The 15,838-nt window shown below is 48.0% G+C and overlaps 1 protein-coding gene across 1 annotated transcript in view; it reads right to left on the bottom strand.

Annotated features, from left to right (window-relative positions):
- LOC118086114 (semaphorin-4D-like) overlaps nt 1-15,838 on the bottom strand; it is a 31,052-nt gene that overhangs the window by 3,013 nt on the left and 12,201 nt on the right. The window contains exons 6-14 of the mRNA XM_060275239.1: nt 14,294-14,393; nt 13,377-13,487; nt 9,083-9,228; nt 8,656-8,831; nt 6,541-6,697; nt 6,186-6,411; nt 5,332-5,447; nt 4,327-4,493; nt 2,622-2,770 (exon numbers count right to left, since the gene is read on the bottom strand). Coding sequence (XP_060131222.1) covers nt 2,622-2,770; nt 4,327-4,493; nt 5,332-5,447; nt 6,186-6,411; nt 6,541-6,697; nt 8,656-8,831; nt 9,083-9,228; nt 13,377-13,487; nt 14,294-14,393 — 1,348 coding nt within the window. The remainder of the gene's footprint in view (nt 1-2,621; nt 2,771-4,326; nt 4,494-5,331; nt 5,448-6,185; nt 6,412-6,540; nt 6,698-8,655; nt 8,832-9,082; nt 9,229-13,376; nt 13,488-14,293; nt 14,394-15,838) is intronic.

The raw sequence follows: 15,838 nt of genomic DNA, 5'->3' as shown, positions 1-15,838 counted from the left end.
TACCTCCCAGTTGCATGGAGGGCTGAGAAGTTGCCTGAGAGGGTAGGGGGAACTGGATGGCACAGTGTCCACTAGTGGCAAATCAGGAAAATGCATTCATGGCCTCTGATGCCAAAAGGGCACTTCGGGTCCATGTGAGAAGTGCCTGCAGGCTTGCGAGGGCACTTGTGTCTGTCTCTCTGTCTGTCTGGGTGGAGGACAGCAGCATTACCGTTACCATGGAGAAAGCAACAGCCTCTTTGGAAAGGAGGTGCATGGCTCCTGGCCGCCTGCCCGCCTGCGACATCACTGTTGCCAGGCAAAGTCAAGTTCCGAAGGGCAGTTCCAGATTACCAGAGGCAGAATAAGCACCGACCTATGGGCCCCACACGTTTTAGGGGCCCCAAGACAACGGATCAAAATAATATTGATTTGATCTTGAAAGAAAACTCCAACCAAGCCTTCTTAGTTCACTGTTATCCCGCTTTTGGGGAGGGGGGGCAGAGACGGCCTAGGGGCCTCCACAGGATGGAGCCAAAGGGGTTCTATGGCACTGACATGGCTGGAGCTCTGGACAGGCTGCTGGCGGGAAACAGAGGCTGCAAATGATCCCTTGCAATTAAGCCTGGCAGGCATTCTCAGCTGGGATCTGTAACCGCTGGGTCACACCAAGGTCAGAAAATTCCTGGCCTTACTTGGGGCTTGTGCCTTTTAAGCCACAGCATGCTGCCCAACAGGTTGGAATTTTTCTCTCTTCGATACCCTGAGGATTTCTCTTTCTTTCTTTCTTTCTTTCTTTCTTTCTTTCTTTCTTTCTTTCTTTCTTTCTTTCTTTCTTTCTTTCTTTCTTTCACAAAAACACTAGCTGCAGCCTTGTCCTGAAGAGCAGCCTTTTCACACTGGCTGCTCACATCTGACTTGTCTCTCAAGCTCTGTGACTGACAGGCACCTCTGGTTTTGTGGCTCCCCTGCCCAACTCCCATGACCTTTGAAACCTCAACCCCTGGCAGCCTCCCCACTGCTTGGATGGGTGCCTGAACTCCCTTCCCCATTGGGTGTGCAGATTCGTGTGCAGCCTCCATCTCCCAGCCCTTTTCCTCCAGACCCTGCACAAGCAAAGGAATGTTTTAATTGTATAGTTGACATCTGCATCGCAGAGGGTTGGACTAGATGGCCCTTGGGGTCCCATCCAGCTCTACAATTCTATGAGTCATGGGTGGTGGTGGGGGAAGAGATAAGTGTCATAATAAGACTGAGTGTGAGAGAAGGTGCTCCTCCAGATAACTTGCTTATTGAGCATCCAGAAGTTGCATTGATGTCTGTTCTTCAGACAGCATTTGTCCTTATTTCTTTGCAGGGGAGGTTATATGTCTTTCCATCATTTGATGGCTTATCTCACACTTTTCAGCACATCTCCTAATCACAAAAAGTGGGCAACGTCTGAAAGTGGGTGGGTGTAGCAGTTCCTTATCCTAAGAACGTTGGATCTGTTGGAGCTGGCCAGTGGCCCTTCTTGTCCAGCATTGTGTTCTCATGTGGCCAGACTGCTGCCCCAACGGGAAACCAGCAAGCACCAGAGTCCCCTCTTCCCTCCTGCGGGTTACAGCAAAAACCAGGTTCCCACAAAGGGAAGCCCACAAAGAGGAGGTGACAGCAGTGGCCTTCTCCCACTCTTGTTCACCACTCTTGTAAGGTGGAGTGGCTCTGTCCATGGAGGATCCATTTAGAAATCATAAGAGCCCTTCAGCAGCTGGGTCAAGCCAGCCTTGTCTAGTCCAGCCTCCTGTCTGCATAGCGGACACGTGGATGCCCCAAAGAGAAGCCCACAAGCAAGAGTAGAGCACCTCTCCCCTCCTGTGGTTTCCATCAATGGAGATCTTTTGTTCTCTTTAATGATTCTTTAGCTTGACCATTGAGGTGGAGACACTTCTTCAGGTATACAGGGTCAAGGCCATTTAGGGCTTTAATGAGCAGCACCAATAATATGAATCATGCTCGGAAACACATTGGGAGTCAGTGAAGGTCATTTAGGACTGGACTTACATGGTCCTGGCGGCCGCCCCCAGTCACCACTCTGGCAGCCACATTCTGGATTAGTTGCAGTTTCCGGGTCACCTTTAAAGGTAACCCTATGTAGAGCGCACTGTAGTAGTCCAAGCGGGAGATAACCAGAGCATGCACCACTCTGGCGAGACAGTCCGTGGGCAGGTAGGTCTCAGGCATGGGTAGGGAAACTAAGGCCCAGGGGCCGGATCCAGCCCAATCACCTTCTAAATCCGGCCCATGGACGGTCCAGGAATCAGTGTGTTTTTACATGAGTAGAATGTGTGCTTTTATTTAAAATGCATCTCTGGGTTATTTGTGGGGCATAGGAATTCATTCATTTCCCCCCCCCCAAAAAAAATTATAGTCCAGCCCCCCCCCCAAGGTCTGAGGGACAGTGGACCGGCCCCCTGCTGAAAAAATTTGGTGACCTCAGACTCTCAGCCGGCGCACCAGATAGAGCAGTTGCTCTGGACACAGAATGTATACCTTCTGTAACTTGGCATCCTATGGATCATTAGAAAGGTAAAATTTACATGCATTTCTCTACCCAGTTTAACCTCTGGCCCTGAACACCACTTCTGAACTGGCTAACTAACTCCAGGCAGAGTAGTTGCTTACAGACCCTATTATCTGCAGAAAATAATAACAATAACAAATAAATAAATATATATATACACAAAACATTCCCCTACCCACTTCAGGGCACCTGGAGGCATCACCATTCCTGACACTCTGAATCAGATCCCTGCAGGGAGGAAGAGGCGAATTAACATGAATACTTCATGCAGGCATGAAAAAGCATTTGGCGTTGCGCAACCACTTCTCTCAGAAAGCATCCTCGCCTGGCCTTGAAATTCACAGAATTATGGCTGAGGGGCTCAGAGCGAACAGGGACTCTCCTGTGAAGAGAGAGCAGAGAACAATGCGCTTCGGTGGCGCATGCTGAAGTGTGGCTGAGAGTGTGTGGGTTTCAAAGCCTCACCTTGAGCGTTTATTCTCCGCACAGGCAGGGCTGGAGCCTGGTAGGTGGGAAGCACACTGTGCCAGCTCAGTTCGATCTCTGCTAACAGACAGAGAAGCGTTTCCCTAGCCCTATGTGGAGACGCTGGTGATGGAACGTGAGATCTTCTGGACATAGAATCATAGAATCATAGAGTTGGAAGAGACCACAAGGGCCATCCAGTCCAACCCCCTGCCAAGCAGGAAACACCATCGAAGCATTCTTGACATATGCTTGTCAAGCCTCTGCTTAAAGACCTCCAAAGAAGGAGACTCCACCACACTCCTTGGTAGCAAATTCCACTGCCGAACAGCTCTTACTGTCAGGAAGTTCTTCCTAATGTTTACGTGGAATCTTCTTTCTTGAAGTTTGAATCCATTGCTCCGTGTTCACTATTCTGGAGCAGCAGAAAACAATATTTCTCCCTCCTCCATATGACATCCTTTCATATATTTGAACATGAAGGGCTCTGTCACTGAACTATGATCCTCCCCCTCAAAATAAACTAAGATCCTAGTCCTCATGGTTCTGAGGAAAGGTTCTGATTTACAGGGGTACAGAGGGGAGCTTCTACTGAGTCAGACCACTGTTCCTTCCTTTACAGATAAATTTAAGATCCTAGTCCTCATGGTCTTGAACAAAGAGCTACGTTTTCCACAGAAAACCACAAAAGTGCCTTCGCTGGTTCATCTAGCTCACGGTTATCTCCAGAGTTTCCCAAACTTGGGTCTCCAGCTGTTGTTGGACTACAAATCCCACCATCCCTAACTAGCAGGGCCAGTGGTCAGGGATGATAGGCATTGTAGTTCAAAAACAGCTGGGAGTTTGAGCAATACTGGTCTTGCCTGGAGATGCAGAGGACCTTCTGCATGCTCCATCCCTTAAAGATAAAGTAAGATTCCAGTTCTCCTGGCTTTGGCTTAAGAGCTTGTTGAAACAGAAGCACAGAAAGGTGCCTTACACCAAGAGATCATTGGTCCATCTGCCCCAGAAGTAGCTCTCCAGGGTGCCAGGTGGGTTTTTCCCCCAGCCCTGTGTAGAGACGCTGGGGTGGATCCTTGCTCTGCCACTGAGCTAAGGGAGGTGGAAGCAGTAGTAAGCAGAAGACTAATGTGTGTTCATTTCAGTTACAGGCACGGAGGTCGCCTAGAGGGCTCAGAGTAAAATGAGAGGCGGTGATGTTAAGTGAATGGTAAATAATGCACGGCGGAGCTTTCAAACCCTCTCAGATGCTGCATAAATGCTAATGGCTATTGTTATTACGGTATGTATTCCACAGGGCAGAGGCTTGTGCTACTCACCGCAAACCCCCAGACCAGTTCGCCATGGGGATGCAGGCGCAAAGAGGTAGTGACCAGGCACAGTAAGGATCCCTGGCTAGGACGCAGTCGAGGCAGAACTTGTACCGGCTGCAGGTCGCCACGGGGAGCTGCACGAGCTGGGAGGCAGACCCAGCATACAACAGGCCCTGGAAAGGAAGCACCAAGCAGGCAAGACTGTGGCATAACTCAGCTGGTATGGAGCATGAGAGCCTTAATCGCAGGGCCATGGGTTCCATGTTGGACATGTTGCAGGGGGTTGGGCAAATGACCCTTGTGATCCCTTCCAGCTCTGATTCTAAGACATCTTTCCTGCACTGGACTAAACTGTATATGAAAGAGATATATATGCAAAAGGGCAGGCTAGGACCTGGGGTGCCATGGTTCAAATCCCCACTTGGTCAGGAAGCTCACTGGGCAGCAGTGGGCCAGTCCTTGCCTCTCCGCCTGACCTACCTCACATGGCTGTTGTGGGAGTTAGAGGAGGAGCAGGAGGAGCATGTGCACCTTGGAGGGAAATGTGGGGTGGAAGTGCAATAACTAAATGAATAAAATGATGTGAAAGGAAAAGAAAAGGGGAAACGGTGAGGAAGGTGTGGTGTCATGCTGCACAGCCCGTGTAGACGTTTAAAGGCCAAGCTGAAAGACAGCCACTCTTTCAAATTTCAATTTCTCCGGATTTGGCATTGCAGTTCTCCAGCCAGGCAACACATACAAAATTGATACATGACAGGTTAAACTGTGCATAAAAATGCCTAACATACCAAAATGCATTGTGCTGGGGAAAACTGCTCTGCAAAAGGGAAAACTGCAAAAAAAAAATGTATACGTGGGGAGAAATTTGAACCCAAATGTCACTGGATTTTCAAAACTTGGAAAAAAATAAATTGCAAATTGCTGCAGAATTGTAGAAAGCTGAACTGAAGTTTTGGAAAGATGAGTAACTGAGAGAAACCAGAATGGATGGATTAGGACGGGATGTCCTACCTTTTGTGAAGCCAGCTTGAGTGTCTGCACAGGCTCTGGAGAGGGAAACAGCTGTAACTCTTCCACAATGAAAATCTCCCCCTGGAGGTTGACAGCTTTATGCAAATAGCCCTTATCTGCACAAAATCAAGCAGACTTTTAAACCACATTTAAAGTAAATGGGGTGGGGAGAAGAAGAGAAGGGACCACTGTTTTGAAGGAACCATGGTCTACTCAAAAGCAGGAAAAATGTGAGGTTAAGACTCCTGTCCTCCTAGAAAGGTGCTTTATTCATCTGATAAAGAAGCAAAAAAGACCTTGGTAAAGTCACTGCTTGCCCCAGCCACTCTGGGTGGCTTCCAACATATATAAAAAAACATAATAAAACATTTAACATTAAAAACTACCCTATACAGGGCTGCCTTCAGATGTCTTTTAAAGGTATGTGTAGTTACTTATCTCCTCGGCTCAGGGGTCGCATAACCTCCATATCCTCCCACATTTCTCTGATGAAAATAGGGACACCCCCTGCTTCCCAGTAGCTGCCGTCAACCTTGCAGGGGGGGGGGTGCCTACATCAGCCCCCGGCACTTTCTCTCCAAGAAAGCAGCTCTTTGCCCCCTCCTTTGTTTGGAACAGATGGGAGGATGACCCAGCGAAAGGAAAGCATGTTTAGAGAGGGAGTGTTTGATGTGAGAGAGACTTGAGTCAGCGCAAGAAGTAACTGAGCAGGAAAAGCAAAGAGTCTCTCAAGCATGGCGGATTTTGGAGATGTTCCCAAGACCTTCAGCGGACGCCATGGGAGGTAGCAGAGGGCACATGGGTGCCTGCTTGGGTGCCATGCTGGCGATACCCAATCTAGGAAGTTGGCTTACCTGTCCCTAGGAAAAGGATGTCGTACGTTGCATTATCCATGCCGCTAGTTTGGTCTACCACAAGGTGTGTGTATCGCACGCCTCTTTTGACCAACACCGGCTGGCGGCCGATAGGGTTCACGGTGCCATCCATCAGGGGGTGGTCCCTGGCAAACTGGAGGACTCTGTCCGGCAAGTCAAGGGAAGAGCGGTATCCCTCCTGGTGCGTGGCAGAAATGTTGAGGCACTAGAAAAAGAAAGATGGTTACAGTATTCCTTTTATTCAGACGTTCACCTGTTTGGTACACACAAGTGATATCCACTTACCAGATGGGGGCACAGATGGTCAACCAGGGAAGGGAGGGGGACAACTTACAGCGCCTGGTCGAGGCGTGGGGACCTCTCCCCTGTGCACCACCCATTTTGCATGTGAATTCTCAACGGCAAGGGGGCCTTTGAAGTTTCCTTTCTGGAAGACGTCTTGAACGGCTTCCATCCTGAACGCACAAATGGCAGAGATGTCCAATCTCCCCCTGAAACAAGATGCAAAGGAAATCCGTTCTGCGACAGACCACATCTTTCCAGAATGCCTCCCTGCTTCTGGAACAACCAAAGGATTCGTCTGATGAATAAATATGCCCACAAATAAGATAAAAAACTCCCTCCTACTCTTCAGAAGTGGAAGAAGCAAATCATGCAGAGATGCAAGAGGCAGCCATCTCTGAAGGAGGGGGGTTTTGGGCTCAGCCTATGAAGCTGCCTTATCCTCGGCTGCCCAACGAGCCAAAGATTGTACAGCTAGCATGGTCCAAGTTCTCAGGCAGAGAAAGATCTTTCCCTTTCCTACCTTGTTTTCCCCCAAACAGGAGATGCCAGAGATTGAACTTTCTGTAAGCAAAGCAGGTGGCTCACCACAGTGAACTACATACAGTGCCTCCCGAATAAACAAAGAATTGGTTATTTTACCAATTTACTGTTGACAGAAACAAGCACTTCTCTCCCATTTGCTCCAGCAGAGGTTTGGCAACTATAATTCTACAGACGGGGAAAACAACAGCAGCACAGCTCAGCCACACAGTCTGCACAATGCATTTAATGTTTCTCAGGTGCTAATTGCAATCTTGAGATGCCCACTTTTCCCAATCACCCTTTGGTGACAAAGCTTCTTCGTATGAAAAAGCCAGAAACAGAAAGGGTGGGGCAGTGGGGAGAAAATTATTCACAAAGGAGACTTCTGCCTTGAGTCAAACCAGGGTTCCGAAATGTGGGCCGCCCTTAAGTTGTATCTGTCAATAATTCACAAGACCTCAATAAAAGCTTGGGTTGCTGCCATGTTAGGGGGCCTTTAGTGAGGCTTTTCCTGCCATTCCTATGGGGGATGGGGCTGATGTAGCTCTGTCATCATTGTCATGTGCTCTTATCTCGGCTGTTGCGAGTTGCAGGGAAAACACGCAAAGAAGGTTGGTGTAGCTGCACCGCTTTGGTGGCTGCGGTTTCTACTTTATGCTCACAACAGCACATGTTCCCCACACTTTTTTGAAGGAAAAACTGGAGGCTGGCTTTTGCTGCCCAACTCCTCAACAGGCTCTGAGTCCCCTAAGTCCATGAGAAGAATGGATGGAGGTAGGATCCAGAGAAAGCAAGGCAGATCTTTATTTTTCTGTTGCAACAGAGTACCCCACCCTCCTTGCAAGGATCTGAGAGACCAAGAACAAAGTGTGCAGAAACTTTTAAATATTTAGACATTGCCCAACCCCTTAGCCAGAGACTTAACTAAAAGCATCATACATACATCACAGAAAGAGGGAGTCTACCACAAAAAGTTGAGTGTGCAGTCATCTCTCCTGTCTGCCAGGATACCTGATAATGTTTTACTGACTGCCTTACCTGGGCAGTCTGGCCATTCTTTTGAGATGTTAAATACTTTAGTTCTTCAATCCAGGTTACAGGCCCACCCTATTCATTCACAAATATGCCCTTAAAACAGATTTTGTAGGATTTGTAAGTGAAAAGAACTACTGGGAAAGATTTCTCCAATATATTTCCTTCCGTAGAGGAAATACTTTGGGTTATTAAGAATCAAGATGGAATCAGGATTGGCCCCCAGAACTATTTCAGACATGTGATTTATTTACTGATGTTTGTGTGCTTACCTTGTGCATTTATGAACATTTATTCTATATTTGAGACCTTAGAATTCTTATAACGCAGTCCTTCTTCACACAGCAGAACATTTAAACTACCGGTATGAAACTCCCTGCCACAGTTGACGGCTGCCAACTTTGATGGCTTTAAAAGAAACTCACGGAAGAGAAGGCTATTATTTGGTACTGCCCCTGATGGCCAGGCTCTGCCAAATCCCAGTTGCTGGAAACTAGAGGAGAGGAGGGGACTCTTGTGTGTGAGGGCTTCCCTTTGGGGCGACTGTGAGGACAGGATCCTGGCCTAGCAGCGTTCTTCATATGTTCTTACGGTTGTGAGAAAATCTTACCACTGCTGGGTGAAAATCCCATAAAAGATGCTTTCCCGCCAGTTGGTTGTTTTGATCATGAAGACAGCGTGGAGGACATTGAACTGAAAATTTGATTCAGGAGCTGAGCAGACAAGGGTGGCCTTTAGAAACGAGGTCCACTTTTTCTTAAGGGTGCGCCTCCCACCGAGATCACCCTGTGGAAAATAACCCAACAAGATAGCAGCGAGAACTCTTTCCCCTCCCCTGAATAAGGGCCTCATTCCCTGGGCAGGGCTGGGGGAGCTTCATGCCAATAGTGGGCAAGGCCAGAGCTAAAGTGGATGGGGGCAGTCCTTTTCTCTTTCTCCCACCCCTTCCACACAGAACTGAAGGTGCCAAGTTCTAGCCTAGGGATGGGGGACCTTTTGCCGCACTGGTAAGACAATCAAGGGGTCCAGGTACGCACTGTGCAGATCTGGGCTACCCGCGAGACCAGAAGTTTGTCATAGAAGTCAAACTCAACCGCCGCTTCTGTGAAGAAAACATAAACTCTGTCCGAGTCGGAGCCTGCCCCATTCTCCTGCACGAGATCCATGTGAACAAAGGTGGGCTCTGAAGAAGACAATGACACAGGGTTATTGTTCAATGTCAGGGGCAGGGGCAGAGATCCTAACCAGTTGAGGCACCGTACTCTCGCCACTCAGACTTCCAAACTTCATGATTCTTTTGTTTGTCGGGGACAGGAGGCGGGCAGGTGTGGAGGACTCCCTGGTCCTGAATGGGGTAACTGTGCCCCTGAAGAGGGTCCCAAAGAGGCGGACACGACTAAATGACTAACCAAAAAGAAAAAAAGAAACAAGGCAGGCAGGTGGGGGACAAGTGAGGGTAGACTGAGGTTGGTGGGGCAGCACCCTATTCCTAAATGGATCAGGAATCTTCTTACATTCCCAATATCTTATGGAATCGAACACACTTCATCAGGCACATGAAAGATCCCTCTTCTAGATGTTCTGACACTCAGTGCAAGACCCCCAGGGCAGTGTACGGAAATGCAATAAAGCGCAATAAAATAACAATAAAATAGCACACAGCAGTCATCAAGAAGAAAAAGGGGGAACGTAATCGTCCAATGATATTCAAGATGCCCTGAAACTGAATGAAAGCAGGGAGATGAATTCCCTTATTTTAAAATTTTAAGTGTTTTGTGCATCCTTGCTTGGGTCTCTCTCCCCAAGCCCCTTCTGTGTTGAAACTTGCAAAACAGCAAAAATCAGCATAGATTAACATCAGGTATCCAGCTGTACAAAGAAACCTAGATTAGTCCTTCATAGAAAGGACAGTTTGTTATCACTCAGGCTAAATGAGAACATTCTTGCCCTCATTTAAATAAAGGGGCCGTTTATAGAAATTAATTAAATTGCCTTGCATCTCCTTTCTGTTGCGACAATGCAGAGCGAATAAAGCCTTTCTGATGGCAAGGAAAATGGGTGAAAATAGGCCTGTCAACAGATTTAAGAACTTTATTTATGGATTAATTATCTGATTTGGAAGCGCTTAATCACAGGGAGCACGTTTACAAATTGCAGAAACATCGGTGACAGAGCCCCCTCGGGAGGACCTTGATTGCAAGTTTAAAATTTAATAAGCTGAAAGATGGCGCTTATTGTTGAGACATGAAAGTTCATCTATATTGTAGCATGCTTATTTGCAGCAGGGAAGCCTTCAAAGCCGGCTGAAAGGCTGTGATAACATCCATAGGTGGTTGCATGGCAAGCAAAACTATTTGCAGTATGTATGTATGTCCTCACCTCCTTTGGAGCTTATCGTAGGGCCCTCCGTGAGTCGGCCTCAGCAAAAAGGGAGTCTTATTTATTTATTTATTAAATTTGTATATTTCATCCTTTGTTAAAAGTTCACAGGGTGCTTCATAACATAAAATGCAAAATGAGAACACAAAATCTATATACAGTAGTACTGTATATAAAAATGTAAAAATCATGAAAGTGTGGGCTCCACTTTTCTCCGTAACCGCTTGACCGATTGTCCTGAAATTTTGACACAACGATCCAGGCCACTCCCCGAGTGTTGTTAGGGGAAAAAAACCCTCACATCTCACACCTCCGCAGGTAAAAACCTGTTTTTCCACAAAGTAAAACAGCGCCCTCAATTGGAATTCCTCCCACAGTACACCCCCTCCCTTCCTCTGGAATCTACACCACACCCACAAACCACACCCACCACGAGATCCACCACTCACATATATCCATCCGGCAGAGGTGTCGAAGACCTCAATGGAGACAAACGACACCAGCATCTTTACCTCCTACCAGCCTCCAAAAATCTTCTATAACTATACCTTTCCCTCTCAAACTCCCTCAATCATCCTAATACGTCCAATTCCACAGCAACCAACTGAAAACAGGCCTTTTGCAACAACAAGGCCCAACTAGCCCACAGCAGACTAGGTAGCTTTCCAGACTACGCCAAATGGAGGTAGGGTCCTGCCTGGGGAGGTTTCAGGCCTTTTGCAGCAACAAGGCACAACATTTCCCAGCAGAATGAATAGGCCACAGCAGACTAGTCAGCTTTCCAGACTACGCCAAGTGGAGGTAGGGGCCTGCCTGGGGAGTTTTCAGGCCTTTTGCAGCAACAAGGCCCAACATTTCCCAGCAGAATGAATAGGCCGCAACAGACTAGGCAGCTTTCCACACCAGGCCAAGTGGAGGTAGGGGCCTGCCGGGGGGGGATGGGGGGGGCAAATAGGGGGCAGGGATAAGTAATGGGTCAGTCGTTCATTATTTCCCCTAACACGCACTTGGGGGCATGCCGAGGGGTTTCTGCTTTTTAATTTAGTGGGCATTGTGTCACATGTGAGGTTCCAGTGGCCATTTTAAGTAAGGGCAGTCGTGCAGCTTTTAACCTAGCTTCAATTCCCCCCCCCCCCGATTTACAATCCCCTACCTTCCCCTTGCCACTTCCTGGGTTTTTTATGGAACCAAATAGCTTGGGCGTTTCGGAATATGCCTTCTGCTGCTACGGGGCTGTGGGGCTTCGCTATTTGTGCCCCCCCCCCCGGTCGGGTTTTTTAAAGTAGTTATCTGGGTCCCGGGACGCATCATCACCCCTGATCCTTCTCTTTGCCCAAACGGACCTCTCCCCAACCTTCCTCAACACCAAATACTCCTCAATTATATCCACAATAAAAACCATAAAAAGAAAAAAGTTACAAACAACACAAGGGGACTTGACACCTCATGGGTCGGGACAGAGTAGGGGCAGTCACAGGGATGAGCCGGGGGTGGGGGGAGGAGGCAGCAGGATAAGTCATGTGTCCGGACAGAGTGAGGGGAATCACAGGAAAGAACCACAGCAATGCGTGGCCGGGTCAGCTAGTACACAATAAAACAAAACTCATAATTCCCCCTCCCACAAACACATTGAAAAGACCATAGAATGTTAATCAGCCAAAGACCTGGTTATAGAGAAATGTTAAAGGCAGGCATCCCCAAACTTTGGCCCTCCAGATGTTTTGGACTACAATTCCCATCATCCCTGACCACTGGTCCTGTTAGCTAGGGATCATAGGAGTTGTAGGCCAAAGCATCTGGAGGGCCGCAGTTTGGGGATGCCTCGTTAAAGGTATGTAATGAAGGCACAAAGTGAGCCTCTCTGGGGAGAGCACTCCACAAATGGGGAGCCACTGCCAAAAAGACCCGTTCTCATGTGGCTGCCCTCTGGACCTCTCATGGAGGAGGAACACGAAGAAGGGCCTCAGAGGTTGAACACAGGGCCAGGGTCAGTTCATATGGGGAGAGGTGGTCCTTAAGCATTGTGGGGGTTGGACTAGATGGCCTCAGGGTCCCAAATCCAGGATTCAATGATTCTACGAAGAGAAGATGGAGAATGAGGCCGAAGGGGAATGAAATTAGGAAGGAACCAGGGAGGGTCAAGATAAAATGGAGAGCCTTAGCTTTTATAGAAATGCTTGGTGCATTTACAAGTGCCTGTCCTTGCCAAACTGCTTTGTGAGAGGTGCAGCTGGGAAGAAGCTGGCTAGGTGGGTGGGGAGACGATGGTTGTGGCTTGGGCAACACGCAAAGGAGCCAGCCCAAATTGACTTCTATTTCCTCTAGTGTGCCTTTGTGACCTCATTAGCCATAGCACCAATTGCTGCTGTCACCTCAGCCCTATCTGCAGGGTTAACAGCGTAAGCACCATATGCACAGTAATGGGGCATAAGCAAATGTCAGCCGACTGTGGAGAACAAAGTGACAACATGTTTTTACTCACCCCCAACCCAAATCTTTCCTGAACCAAACCTGTGCATCATTTCCCTGGATCTCTTTCAATCTAAGGACTGGGATACCGTATTTTAAAACATGGACTTATGCTACCTTTAACATCCCCTCCAGCACTAGCATGGTTTGTTTTGTTTTTTAAAGATCTCCCTTTAACAAAATCTGTTTGGTATTTTAATGAAAATCTGCTTTTTAAGCTACCATGTAAAGAAAAGCTGTGCACGTAGCATTTGGCTGCTGCGCCGCTTTCTCACCAGATGACGCCGAGGTGGGGTATGCGTTTTCCAACAATGGCAGATTTAATTGCATGTGCAAAGGGCCCGGTACATGACAAGAGGCAGAGGTGGGCAGATGCCGTCATGAGATCAAAATAAGCACTGCACCTCCAAGCTCCATTAATTGGCGGCATCTGCCTGGCGGAGGGGTTAAAGTGACATACTTTTTTTAAAAAAGGAGACCTACCGTTAAGCCATGACGCTTTAAATTCCGTCCTTAAAGGATTCCTCAAACTCCGTAGTATAATTGGCTCTGAACCCAAGAAGTTGTTTGAAGTGGCGGAATAAAGTGCACCGTCTGGGCAGGAGAATAAAGAGACAGGCTTTTAAAAAATCTCTGGCACAAATTACAGAGAACAGGCAAATATATTGTGTGTGCATGACAGGCTGATGGCTATATTCAGAAGCAGGGCAAGCGAGTACAAGGGCGTAGCCTGAGGGCAGCTGCCCCCCCCATCAAGTAAATAAATAAAAATACTTAACTAAAAGTATAATAATTATAATAATAATTTTATTATTTATACCCCACCCATCTGGCTGGGTTTCCAGCCAAATGTTTTGACAGATTTTTCTGAGTGCTTGGGGTCAAAAGAAGACATTTCATTCCAAATCTGCTAGGCAGAGCCAGACAGAGGATGATGACAGGTGGATGTCCTGCCCCCCTGTCTAACATAAATCCTGGCTACAATCATGACCCAGAATCATTCAAAATCTCAAGCACCCAAGAAGGAAGGATTAAAGGTGGGTGGAGCTGGAAAAATGCTGTTAGCTTAGCATCTCAGAACTGTATCCAGTGTTAGCCCTACTCAGGGCAGTTCCATTGAAATGGATGGATGTGACTAACCTTGGGAAAAGTCCACAGCTTTGGGCGGGGGAGGCTGGCTTTATGCAAGCAGACAGAATGGGCTGCGTGTAACAAAATAAAAATAAATCTGCTTTCTGATTGCCCTTTTTAAGCCAGTTTTTGTTCAAGGCCTGAAAGGACACACCAGATCCAAAATATCCCCAGACACCTAATTGGAACAATTAGCACTCGGCAGCCATGACTAAGTGGGAAAGATCTCAGCTTCCTCCTGGTGGTGTTGTGACAATGAGAAAACTCACCAACCACCAGAGACGCGTATCGTGTCCTCGGCTCAAAGGGGCATCTTCCCCGGCTTTCTACCACCTTGGACAGCAGCTTTAGCTTCCTATTGTCCATGACCTATTTGCAAACCAAGCAAAACCAAATGAGCGGAGCTTTTCTGTTTAGAGACAGCAGCCCGGGTGAGGCCCGCATTCCCTCAGGGGGCCACGTGGCAGGGATGGAAGGGGCAAGAGGTGAGAAGGGGGTGGGCCAATAGATGCAGGCCTCTCTGTTCAACCATCAGGACTTTCCTAGGTTGCCCCAGCCACTCAGGGCAGCTACCAGCAAAATATAAAAACACAATAAAACATCAAGCACTCCTGCTACTGAAAGCTTTGCTCAAAGAACAGGGTTTGAGCTTCCAGAGCTGCCAGCGCACTTTAAGAGTCAAAACCTAAGAGAAGTTACACTGAAGTAGACTTATATATGCTTTAAAGCAACATAAACAAATAAGTAATGCTTTTAAGGGGAACAGAACTCACAGATCATGGAACATAGAATCATAGAATTGTAGAGTTGGAAGGGACCCCAAGGATCATCTAGTCCAAACCCCTGCAAAGCAGGAACCGAAGACCTCTTGACCCATAAGGGGATTGAACCCATGACCTTGGCATCATTAGCACCATGTGCTAACCAACGGAGCTAACACAGGAAGCTGCTTTTTACTGAGGCAAGTGGTCCATCTGGCCTAGTATCGCCCACACAGACTGGTAGCAGCTATCCAGGGTTTCAGACAGGAAACTCTCCCAGCCCCAGCTGCAGGTGCCACTGGCGACTTGAACCTGGGGACCTTCTACATACAAGGCAGTTGTTCCCCCACTGCACTATGGCCCTGCGCCAACTATACACTATATGAGAAAGGGGAGGTGTCAGGGTGCTGCCGACAACTCCTGGCTGATTGCCCAGGAAAGCAGAAAGACAGAGAAAACACAGCCTTTTTTTGTTCCTTTTACTATTATTCCAGATGCCAAGGCAAGGCAACCAAGCACCTTTCAGTATCTAACTTGCTCTGAGTGAAGCTCCACACACCCCTTCGTACTTCCCTATTCATCCGACTCCTCCCCTCTCCTGCAGTTGCTGTTAAGGGCCACCTGCCTTCAAGCCCTCTGTTCTGCTATTCTCGGTGAATGCCTGGTGTCACAGTGGCCGGAGTGGACTACTTCAGAGTAACGACGCTACGCAGCTCTGCATTTTATTCTTTTATTGGTGCTGCGTATTTATAGTGCTAAAGTCATTGCTATTTACACGGAGTGATGTGATCAGTCGGTTTCAGAACCTCCTAATGGCTTTTGGCGCGTCTTTCTCCAACACAAAAGCTTTGGCAGACCCATCCTCTTTCCCCTCCTCTTTCTGCGTAATTCCGGAGTTGGGGGGATGGGTCTCCCCCCCTTATTCGCCCCTTCCTGTCCCACCTGGGACCCTGGCTCCTCTACCTTGCCTGAGCCTCGGCCCCGACTTCCTGCTTCCCCACTGGCATCGGAACTCTCTCTGCTTTCCCCTGTGCTCGGGGATGGGCTTGAACT

This window comes from Zootoca vivipara, chromosome 6 (genome assembly GCF_963506605.1).
Source record: "Zootoca vivipara chromosome 6, rZooViv1.1, whole genome shotgun sequence".
NCBI lineage: Eukaryota > Metazoa > Chordata > Lepidosauria > Squamata > Lacertidae > Zootoca > Zootoca vivipara.
Note: the sequence above shows the minus strand (reverse complement) of the source record. Positions and strands in the feature narration are given on the sequence as shown.